Raw genomic sequence first — 13,221 nt, 5'->3', positions numbered from 1 at the left:
CATTTGTTATCGAATGATAAATATCGAATTATATAATATTATACAAAAGAACCATCCTTGCACAATGTTGTTTACGATACGTTCACTTGTAGGATGTTAAATAACTCTCTTGTCGATGTCTTGTACTTGTATGTCCATTAGTCGTCATTCAGCAGTCATGTCAGTTTAGCAACCCGTGCTCACGCGTTGTACTTCTTTTTTCTAATTGTTACCTTCAATTCCCTGAAACTCATTGAAGGTTCCTTAATATTCGCATACATCACATGTGTGAATTGGGAATCAATTATCTGGTATGATGAATACATACTTTAAAGTTTGTACTCCCCCACAGTCCACATTACACGTGAAGATCCGGGATAGAATGGGTCTTCAGCAACCCACGCTGGCCGTAAAGGTGACTGTGCTTGTCGTAATAGGCGACTAACGGATTGTGTGGTCAGGTTGATGTATGCCATCATATCCCAAATGCGTGGTCATGATGTCAATCACTGGATTGTCTGGTCCAGAATCGATTATTTAAAGACCGCCGTCATATAGCTTGAATATTGCTGAAATAAACAACAAACAAACAAACACACTCCACAGTTACTTGAGCGGACAAGCTCTGAACAAGCCTCTGGACTTCGCACGAATTGATTGCATGAAAGATTATTACGATGGGTACTTGAGATCTGACAGCCGGCATAACCCCGCGACATGAGGAAATGAACATACATGAGGGTGACCCCTAACCTCTGCCTGGATATCCGTGTAAAGAGGTTGTGGCAGCACCTTCACAAATAATAGGATGATAATTATAACTGTTTTAAACAAGATGTTTATGTGAAATATTAAGTTACTAATAAGAGCTTGTGTTTGATCTAGAAGGCAATAAATATATGTAAATATCAGAAAATACAATGCAGTTAGGTTTGGAATTATCATAGGTGAGGTGAAATGGGGTTTAACGTCGCGTCCAAGATTATTGTACTTACATAGCGACGTGCATGTACGTGTGTGTGATGACGATTTATAGTGCTAGCTCACTGAGATACCATGCCGCAGTTTAACATGAATACCCCACTCAGACACAGTATACTGACTCCGAGCCGACCAGTCCTTGCTTTAACCCCTAAATGCCGAGCGCCAGACAGGGTAACAACAAGTACCATCTTTTCACGTCTTTTGGTATGACGCGGACGGGGATCGAACCCCGGACCTTCCGCTCTCCAGGCGGACGCTCTACCACTAGACCACGGAGGCGGTCTTGGAATTATCATAGCCAGCATGTAGACGTACGCTGTGTTATACTAGTTTATTATGATATATTGTACATCATGCTGCCAACACATAAGACAGCTCAGATACATGACCTCTGTGATCGCCATGAAGTGCCATCCTTGACAGCTGCTATGCAATACTTGCTGTAGCCACGAGATACCACTGAAGATCACCTGCCATGTAATGTATACATAGTACATGGGATGTTGTGAAGGAAGCTCGCAGGTAATGCATACTGTGAACATGAAGTGCGATAATGAGCACCTGTCTGCTAATTTGTACTGTTTACATGAAATGTGATGATGGACACGTGTCGTCTAATATGAAATGGGATGATGGACACGTGTCGTCGAAAATGTACTGTTTGCACGAAGTGTGATGATGGACACGTGTCATCTCATATGTACTGTTTACATGAAGTGTGATGATGGACACGTGTCGTCTAAGATGTACTGTTTACATAGAATGTTATGATGACCACGTGTCGTCTAATATGTACCGTTTTACATGAAATGTGATGATGGCCACGTGTCGTCTAATATGTACTGTTTACATAGAATTTAATGATGGACATACACCCGATTATAATTGTGACGTCACTAATGAATAACTGCAGTTTAAAATATCAAGCACAAGGGCATCTACAAAGAATGATGTTTTCTTCATATATCTGAACGTATTTACAGACGTACTGAACTATCAACATGCCTTTAGGCAGAAATACCCTTTCCCTGAATAACTGACATGTGTGGTTTCTTTTTGTGGTAACTTTTTATACTGATCAGTTGGCATCAATACTAACCCACTCTCAATTACAGCTACGACAGTACTACACTTATTTTAAGTTGCTAACGGGATCGGAGGGTCAGGCTCGCTGACTTCCATGTCATCCTATCCCAATTGCGTAGATCGATGCTCATGATGTCAATCACTGGATTGTCTCGTCCAGGTTAATTACTTACAGACCACCGTCTTATAGCTAAAATATATTGCTGAGTGCGGCGTTAACAAACAAACAAACAACAAACAAACAAACAAACAAACAAAGGTTGCCTTCCATTTTAGGAAATTGTTCGTTTTGTTTTCTGTATAAAAACACTTATGAAACCTGCATCTTTTCCTTGCAGGTATATACGAAAACGTGTTTTGGTGGACATGTTGCTGCTATTGCTGTTGCCCATGCTCGCCGGACCCAGCGTTGTTCAAGGTACGTTAGGTTTGGATATCTATTCTATACACTATCAAGCATACGAATACGGTAACTGATAACTTAACTTTTACATCACTTTACATCGGACACATACCATTCGCAGTTCCAAGTTTGATGCGTATAACGATGTCTACGTCATATAAAGGGTAAGTGTCTTCATCCTTTGAAAATGTCTGAGGAGCCTTAATAAGGACAAGGCAGTCATTGCCAGGCCTAATGATCCAGTATGTGACATTTTCTGTCACCAATTAACCTGACGTCAGTAGTGAACTTCCCACCATCAACTGAATCGATTATCACATTGTCTATTCCTTGATCCCAAATCTGAGGGGATTTCCTTCGACCGTCTTTTTTTTATAAACATCGGTGATTGTAATTATATTTCATTAATGCCATTTATTGAAGCCCTATGTATCCGTTTAACACAGTGTATTTTAAGAGTAGAGATTAGATTTGTTTTGCAGTACGATAGAAAATAAAAGCCTTGTATGTGGACCATTTTCATTTATTATACCTTAAGCTCTTAGTCCTTAGAGTACTGTCTGAAATTTACCAAATTTGGCAAAGATGTGGGAGGATATTTTGGCACTCGAATACACAGTCTGAACCGTTAGTCACGATTCAGATTTAGCCAGATTGAGTACACATTATAGATTTGGTATTATGTACTTTCTTTGTATAGTTAGCGTGAGTGCACTGTTGACTGACACTTGCAAAGCTAACTGACTATTTGATAGTGGAGTTTGAACCCTATATTTTAGTTTTTAGGAACGATATACTTTGGACAAACAAATTGTTATTACTTAAAATTGTGCGAAAGGGACTATTTCTGTTGAGCGAGCCAGACCTTTCCACACAATGCCACGCACTTATGTATTAAACTGCAGACGCTACACACTATCTTCAGGAATATCTGCAATGCGATACACATACATGCAGGTAGTCAACCACGATGTATTCTGGAATGTGATACACATACATGCAGGTAGTCAAACACGATGTAATAACGAATGTGATACACATAAATGCAGGTAGTCAAACACGATGTATTCTGGAGTGTGATACACATACATGCAGGTAGTCAAACACGATGTATTCTTGAAAGTGATACACATACATGGAGGTAGTCAAACACGATGTATTCTGGAATGTGATACACATACATGCAGGTAATCAAACACGATGTATTCTGGAATGTGGTACACATACATGCAGATAGTCAAACACGATGTATTCTGGAATGTGATAAACATACATGGAGATAGTCAAACATGATGTATTGTGGAATGTGATACACATACATGCAGATAGTCAACCACGATGTATTCTGGAATGTGATACACATACATGCAGGAAGTCAAACACGATGTATTCTGGAGTGTGATACACATACATGCAGATAGTCAAATACGATGTATTCTGGAATGTGATACACATACATGCAGGTAGTCAAACGCGATGTATTCTGGAATGTGATACACATACATGGAGATAGTCAAACATGATGTATTGTGGAATGTGATACACATACATGCAGATAGTCAACCACGATGTATTCTGGAATGTGATACACATACATGCAGGAAGTCAAACACGATGTATTCTGGAGTGTGATACACATACATGCAGGTAGTCAAACACGATGTATTCTGGAATGTGATACACATACATGAAGGTAGTCAAACATGATGTATTCTTGAAAGTGATACACATACATGCAGATAGTCAAACACGATGTATTCTGGAATGTGATACACATACATGCAGGTAGTCAAACGCGATGTATTCTGGAATGTGATACACATACATGCAGATAGTCAAATACGATGTATTCTGGAATGTGATACACATACATGCAGGTAGTCAAACACGATGTATTCTGGAATGTGATACACATACATGCAGATAGTCAACCACGATGTATTCTGGAATGTGATACACATACATGCAGGTAGTCAAACACGATGTATTCTGGAATGTGATACACATACATGCAGGTAGTCTAACACAAAGTATTCTGGAATGTGATACACATACATGCAGGTAGTCAAACACGATGTATTCTGGAATGTGATACACATACATGCAGGTAGTCAAACACGATGTATTCTGGAATGTGATACATATACATGCAGATAGTCCAAAACGATGTATTCTGGAATGTGATACAGATATGCAGGATAGTCAAAGGCGGACATTTGAACTTGTTTTGCATTTCAAGAGAGATGTTACCGGGATTCAGCATGTCTGGTATGTGACTCGTGTGTTGATCAAACAGAGATTCCCCAGTTTCGTGTTTTTGGTGCTTCACATATCTGCTGCGTTTCATGAAGACATGATATTCAAAGGGATTACGTTATCAAACGAGCTATAAATCTGTGGTAAATTATCAGCAAAACTATGCACAAATGACACGTTCATCAGAATGCAAATTCTGATTGTATAAAACCGATGTAATGGCGATATGAACATGTGCCATTTGGTTAAGATATATCAACGTCACTCGAAAGAAACACTTCTGTTGGACTACTTGCAGAGGAAGTATAGGTAATAAGAGTGCTTACCGTGTTTGCATGTGCTCACGTGTATACTTGTCATAAGTTGATATTCATCAGCATCGCCATATCCTAGTGTTTATTTGGGAGGGAGTCGTGAGTCAGATTATTATATATTTAGTTTCCTAATCACATGCCCACGAACGACGGGGAACTCTGTTGACAAAGACATAAAACAAAGAATATAGAATCTTAAAACAATTATATGAAAGTGATCGATAATGAATCAGCTGATTAATTTGAACCAACCATGTTTCCTCCTATGGTTATCTAATGGCAATATTTAAAGATACTACCATTTCAAAGATATGGATACTTGTTATTTTTCTTATTTATCATTTCCAAGATAGCAGTGTAAATTGTAAAATGCTACACATACAGCTTATTATTGATGATTATTTGGAATTTTGAAAACTGTACTCCTATATATTTTACATTTGTCTTTTCTCTTTCAACGTGATTATTCATTGATGAAAAATATTCCAAGTAATTCCATGACATTTGATTGGCTAGCCAATCAATTCGTATGCGTCCATAAACTTGGAACAAATAAACCACGCCCACTGACGGACTACCTTGATATTTGTTTTGCCTCTTGTGATGTATTATTGCGCTGAACGATGTAACTAATTTCGCATTGTAGTGTACATTCTTTGTGTGAAAGTATTATAGATGACTATTATATATATATATATTGTCTTCAATATGTTTGCCTTATTGAGGTAGACCGGGTTTTAAAGGTTTATACCTCCATAACGCAAATCAATATCGAAGACAACTCTTGAATTTACTCAATTAAGCATAATAATATATTTACATCTGATTTCTTAAAAATATTGGAATTTGAATGGTAATGCATCTCATAGCCGGAGAGCCGTATGGCTAAATAACATGAAGTACCTTTAGCTGACGAACGACCAATTTCAACGTGAAATTTTTTATTATTAATTCTGAATTTTACCACAGGGAGAAAAATAGGATTCGAAAAACAGGGCATTGTTCAAACTTTGGTTATGATTTAACATTCTTATTGAATACACTTGGAGAGTTTGATAATACTTCGTTGTCCAAACATTGCTCGAAATGATTATGTGATTTTCGTTGGGCAAGAAAGGGGGTCACTGAACACATACGGCAGTCCCCAGTTATTCAATAATATTTATTAGTGTTACAATAGGATTCATGTTGAATAAAATGTGCGATATTTGGAAATTTTCTCTCTGACCATAGCTTTATGCCAAAATGCTATTTGTGTCTCGTAATAACGTTGGATCGCCGTGGGAATTCGGAGGCAGAATAGCTCCCATGTGTCCCATTTGCTGAACGTATTAGGGGACTAAACTGCATCCGGTTGTCAGGCGTTGTGATTTGTCTATTCCTCGATGGCGTGGAACGTTCTTGTTTTTTAGTTAGTGGTGTGCCTGGTCCAGAATCGACTATTTACAGACCACCGCGATATGGCTTGGATATTGCTGATTGTGGCGTAAAAACAACATGGACTCACAAACTCATACCCCCAGGCGCATAATGTGCTGATTTGTACCCCATACGTCGAGTACCAAGCCCTGCCGGTATCACCACCAATCAGACGTGTTTGTTGCCTGACGACACACAGCAGTACTCCTGAGATACGAGTGTAGGCTCATAATCAAACCATATAATCAAGTGATGGACCAGAAATTCAGATACACGAATACCGTTTACTGATTTTGTAGAAACTAAAAAATGTATGTTAATTTTGAATAACAACTGCTGTGGGCAAGAACAGAGATTCTGCTGCTTATAAGTAAAAAAATATGCTTAAGAAATATGTTGGTTTTGCAACACAATAGGGGGCAGTTTTAATGTCTCGGCCCAAACATTTCTTTTGTAGTTGACTCAGCATAATTGATTCATGCTACAGAGCTTATCATGGGTAGTTCTCTCAATGTAAAATTATGTACAGTCAATTTGTCAGAAAACTTAATGTGCCTGTGTGAACATCCATGTTAAAACGTCTGTCACAAGTTTTTGAAATGTCCTAATTATAATATTATTAGAACTTCATTATGCTACAATATGTTATCAGTTGGAGGTCAATTCTCGATCCAGACAGTTCTGCATAGTGATATTTCATGCTCACTCATACATACCATCTTTATATTTAAGAGTGTGCAAAAACATTCCATTCCAACAAACAGATTTAATTAACATTTTATTTACCTCCAACTTATACTCGAAGAGATCTAGTAGTATAGATTTTTTTATTTTACCATTTGCATACAGTATCAGTCACAGATATATTTTGTGTAATTTTATTAATTATCAATGAGAGTAGGTCTACAGAATTATCGTACTTTGTATGCACTTTACGTATGTCACTGTTTAATATATAAACTATTTTCCGTTGTGTGCATATATGTTGATGGAGAGGGCCTCGAAAGTTAGACAACTGTTGCCCAGTTCTGTTGACATTTTGATGTCAATACTGTATGTTTAAAACAATATTAAAAGGTCACTCCTTTAACAATATGTAGACGTTTTGTTCGAATTAGAAAGTCGCTTCTGAAACTTAAAACGGACTTGTATTTTGGATAAGACATTGTAGAAACATGGAGAGGCGATATATATGATTGGATGCATATCGAAGAACATCCTCTACCCTTGGACTCAAAGTGGCACGTGGTGCGTTAGTTCGCGCGTGCAGTATGTCCCCATGGGTGGGTTAACCTGTGCAGGTGGATTTTGTTAATATATTATTTATTAATCTTTTCCTTTATACTTATATCTTGTTGTGGTTTAGCATTGACACCAACACTGTTACAATTGCCCCCACTTGGCGCCTCCCTGAAACTGATCTGGCTGATTGTGTGTGTATCTACCTGACTGCAGCGATGGTTGTTCGTGCTATCTAGGGTTTGGTGCAAAGCTCGTGTAATCCCATTCCGTCGCGACATAGCTACGAGATCACCGACTGAGGCGTAAATCTCATTCGCAGACTCATTATAGGAACATCCTCATAACAATAAGTACATTGTTGTGGCAAACCAACACTTCTTTTCTGTCTATTCACATGAAAACTGGTTTACATGTATTGCTTAAAAGTTACCATTAATTTTCTAATTGTATGTTATTTCAACTGACAGAATTTTCCGTTCGTATATTATTTCAACTGACATGATTGATGCTTGTTAAAATTGTAAGCATTACATCGACGGTTTTAAGTGGCATCTCTATAAATATACATGAAAAGTTAGCTTGTCAAGCATAGGTTTCTATGGCAGCGAATGATATTCAGTCTATAATATTCAATCTTTTAGGGAAATTTGCTATCACTGAATAAAAAAATGATGGTGTGAAATATTTTTGTATATCCTTAACACCACTTGTCACGGAATAGATTTGTCAGTGTTCCAGTGTTACATTAACTTAACTACATTATCAAAACATCTTGTGAAATATTCCGACATGAATGAGAATCATACCTACTGCAATATGCTGCACCCATTGCAATATGCTGCGCAAACTGCATTATGCTGCATCCACTGCCAACCGGTGGTCAGTTGCTAAGATAATGTGTCGTGTTTTAAGCAATAAGGAATTGATGCGGTTAGGAGCCAACGGCGTTTACTCGTCACTCGGTCCGGGTTTGAGCACAATGTATGAAGCCCATTTCTTGCGTCAGAATTATGATCAAATTTTAAACTGTATCTAGACGTCAGGCATACTAGAACATACATTTGGTTCAATGTCAAGCCTGCAGCGTTTTTTCGTATAATTACTCAAACCGTATTGTTCGTCCACTATCCGTAATTCGTCGGTTCGTCCATGAATGAACTTTACCCCTTTTCATCGTCCTCTATACTCCAGAACCTATTAAAAATGATGATCTTTAAAACCCAAGTACATGTACTCTGCAATTGTAAAGCGTTACATCGGCACTGTTTTAAGTGGCATCTCTATAAATATACATGAAACGTAAGCTTGTCAAGCATCGGTTTCTATCACAGCGATTGATGCAAAGTCTGTAATATTCAATCTTGTCTGGAAATTTGCTGTTACAAAATATTAAAAAAAATGATGGCATGAAATATTCTTGAGACACCAAATGTCACTGACTAGATTTTCCAGTGTAACATTAACATAACTACATTATCAAAACATGTTGTGAAATAATCCGACATCAAAGTGAATTATACGAATACTGTTTATTTATTTTGACAGTTAATAGATGTGCACAGCTAATGGTGTCAACGAACTTAGTCCATCTATATCAGACGATATGTCGCAAAAGAGGTTATAAAACAGATCTCCTACTCAAATCTGTACTAGGTATGCAATTATTGAATCTTTGATATGCCTTCATGGGTATTCAAATATCCAAATTAATTATTGATGTTTCTCTTGATTGCGTTTATTAGACAGTATACCATTACAGAGAGTTTCTGATGATACAATAATGTACCATGGTTTGGGTTGGAACCCGTTGCAATATGGTGGTCCCACTGCTTAATGCTTCACCCATTGCAATATGCTGCACCCACTGAAATGTGCTGCACCCTTTGCACTATGCTGCACCAACTGATATATGCTGCATCCACTACCGATGGGTCGTGTTGTGAGCAAAGCAGATTTGGTGTTGGGTAGAGCACAACGTTCACTCGTCACTCAAATCCGGGTTTGAGCACAATGCGTGAAGCTATTTCTGGCATCCCCGCCGTGCTATTGTTGGACTATTGCTGAAAGCGGCACAAACCACACCAACTCACACAATGCGTATTTAGAATATGTACCAATGTACATCCGAAAATTATACGACCAAACCAAAACAAAAATTATATTGACTCCGTCAGAATTTGTGTGGGAGATAATTATAGAGCAAGGGGGCATTTGCTGTTCTAAAGAGCTGTGTCAGAGGAACCGCTTGAACAACGCCGCTCGCTTCATGATAAACCCGACTTTTTTTTAACCTGTCATCTGCTGGCAGAATGCCAAACATACTGGAAGATCACATGACCACAACGGCAGCCATAAAGAAATGACAACTTGTCTCATCACACGGCAATTATCAATGCACCTACATACAATTGGATATTTTTACTTATCGGTATGTGTAGAAGCATTCGTTGATCCTTTTAACTTGGTATGATATATGACTATTACGAATCCCCTTTGATTCGATAACGGCTGTGAAGTTTTATGAAGCCTATTATGGGTGTACACTGGTTCCGAAAATAATTGCATTAGTACATATACACACAGCCCCACAGTATTGATCATGCCACTTGCTCGAAACTAAACAAATACTCTCAGAATTATGATCAAATTTAAAATTGTATTGTTACGTCAGGCATATTAGAACATATTTGGTTCAAAATTCGGAATTGTTATGTCTGCAGTGTTTGCAAAATTATTAATCAAACCGTATTGTTCGCCCACTGTCCGCATAATGTCGGATCGTCCATGCATAAACTTTTCATCATTATCGATACCCAAGGACAAATTAAACCATAGGTGATATTTACAACCCAAGTACATGTGTATATGTACTCTACAAATTGCAACCATGCCAGATAGCAAGTGTTAGTCACGACTGACTTGGTACATAATTTGGTACGTAAAGATTGTGTGATTAAACGTCAACAAACAAATCACATGGGTTTGTGATCGTTGATTTCACAGACCCATCCATTTTGCTTGTAGTTAGTTACATTATACCGTCGCTCCCAAGACGATGCAACAATTAAGTCATCAATGACTGAAAGTTAGCGTGTTGAAATCTTTATTTGAAATTATTTATGATTTAATCTATAATACCCTTAAATTCAGATGAGCTACATTGCCTTGCGGCTGTGTTTTTTACACGACATTACATTCTATTGGATGCAACCCTCCATTATTTAGCGCAAGGCATTCATTCAGTCATTGCTTTCTGGTCATCAACGCGGCGCCAAACTAATTAAACACGTGACTTATTGAAGAGTTGTCTCTAAGATATGCAGGATATCTGATTACTCAAATTAATATCAAATTCAACATGAAAATAACATAGCTCATGATCAGCGGGAGTGGTATAATTCCAGAACGATATAAATCACAACGCTAGGTATATCGTGTTGAAACACTTGGAATATTGCTGGGGAAATTGCTTAACATTTTCTGCTCTGAGCCAACTGAAGTGATGTTTGTTTTGTGTGCGCCGTGACAGCTTGGTCTAAACGCAAAGTGGCAGGTGCCTAATTGTGTTAGTGTTAAGATATGGTGTATTCCACGAGGACCAGGGCGAAGCATATTACACCTGACATGAGATGATGAGACATATTTAATCCACGTAAAGAGCACAAAGCAACCATATTAGAAGCATCCCTATCAACAGACACTTAGCATCTTATGGCTTGCCCGAGGACCACTTTATAGACAGGATAATATTAATGAAGACCAAGGACAGGTTACAAACTCCTTGGTCATCATAAGCAGGCGCTGCGACATCACCAACGACGTACAGCTACTACTACTGCTACTACCACTGATACTGATACTACTACTACTTCTACTACTACTAGTACTACAGCAACTAATACTACTAGTACAAACCGTGAAGATTCCGGGTTAGAATTGGTCTTCAGCATACCATGCTTGCCGTATGAGGCGACTAACGGGATCGGGTGGTCTGGCTCGCTGAGTTGGTTGATGCATGTCATCTTTTCCCCGTTGCGTAGATCGATCATGATATCATGATTATTTACAGACCGCTGTCATATACCTGCAATATTGCTGAATGCGGCGTTAAACAACAAACAAACAAACTACTATTACAACAACTACAACTACAACTACTACCACTACTACTGCTGCTGCTATTAAATATCGCTACTTACGGCTTTAACCACCATGTGAGACGAGGCTCTTACATCATTAATACTATCAGTTCACTATATAGATACTGTGTCTGGTATAACCAAAATGGCTTTTACCGCGATCACACATATTTTAGAGTAGCTTACATGGGCTAACAGTTCACATTTCATGTACGAGTTACTGGCTACCACGTGACTATTAGACCTGTATATGACGTTAGGGGGCGTCTCAGGTGGAGGCCATTCACTGACCCTAGAGGCAAGTCGGCTTTGCGACGGAGCTATAATATGCTTGGTATTCGAACAAAAACAAAACAGCGATCTTTGCTCCCATAAATGGAAACTGTAGGGCCTTAAGTAAGATTTAGATGAAAGCCCAAGAGGTACTTGGTATTCTGTGTACTTTTTATCCTGGACCTATCATACAGTGTACTAATTGCATTTGGAACAGAAGACGGGGAACTGCAGGGATGGAGCGCCCTCTGTCGCCAGCGAGAAACCCGCAGCAAAAACTAGTCGCCCGATCACGTGACAGGTTGCCGCTATTATTGCGTTTACTAAGTGAATAATAGCCCGTACTAATTTGATAGTTTGCTACCAGGAGAATACTTCCTCCGGAGCTGTTGAACAAATTGCTAGTGCTTAACCCAAGGAGCAGAAATGCGCGGGGCCGTGTTACGGTGGCAAAGCACGCCAGCCCTCATCAGGACTTCACTCACTGAAGATCCATTAAACCTCTTTTCCTCAACACTTTGTATCTCCACGCGACTTCTCGGCTTCCCCATTTCGCACCAAACCGACTGCCATCCTGCTGACTCACAAAGCATCCGCTTCCGTCGTCTTCCCCAACTGGGGGGTCCCTCAGGCCGTCACATCACCATAGTCACGTGTTGTCATCGATAAAGCGCCATCAAGGCATGCTGTACACAACCTATGTTCAGTGTTGAATTCAAAGTACAGACACATTCTACAGTACACAGTGCATGCACACTATGCAATTTACTCTGTATCTTTATACACCCTACACTACAAAATCCAGTAAAATGCAAAAAATAATAAGACTTCAATATATATGCAACGTGCATTACGATATTCATGTTTTTATGCACAATATTACACTCTGCAATTCGCATGCGAATTAGCCTCTGTATGCTACACAGGCAACACACACTGTATTCAGAACAATCTATACACACTGTACAATAACCATGTTTATACACGTTTCCGTACACTGCAATTTGTATACACTTATACCACATATGTAAATATGTAATTAATCTATACAATCTAAATACACTGTAACCTTAACAAAACAGTGTACACAAGTATATGTCTAAGAGAATAATGCGGCATAAAATAG

At 38.6% G+C, this 13,221-nt stretch overlaps 1 protein-coding gene across 2 annotated transcripts in view; it reads left to right on the top strand.

Moving 5' to 3' along the window:
- Window positions 1–13,221, top strand: part of LOC139468510 (neuronal acetylcholine receptor subunit alpha-2-like) — a 100,223-nt gene that overhangs the window by 39,376 nt on the left and 47,626 nt on the right. For both annotated transcript variants that reach the window (XM_071250505.1, XM_071250504.1), the window contains exon 2: window positions 2,388–2,467. In XM_071250505.1, the coding sequence (XP_071106606.1) occupies window positions 2,416–2,467 (52 nt within the window). In that variant the 5' untranslated portion in view covers window positions 2,388–2,415. The remainder of the gene's footprint in view (window positions 1–2,387; window positions 2,468–13,221) is intronic.

Source organism: Haliotis cracherodii, unplaced genomic scaffold, assembly GCF_022045235.1.
Source record: "Haliotis cracherodii isolate W230 unplaced genomic scaffold, xgHalCrac1.p SCAF_2, whole genome shotgun sequence".
Classification (NCBI taxonomy): domain Eukaryota; kingdom Metazoa; phylum Mollusca; class Gastropoda; order Lepetellida; family Haliotidae; genus Haliotis; species Haliotis cracherodii.
Note: the sequence above shows the minus strand (reverse complement) of the source record. Positions and strands in the feature narration are given on the sequence as shown.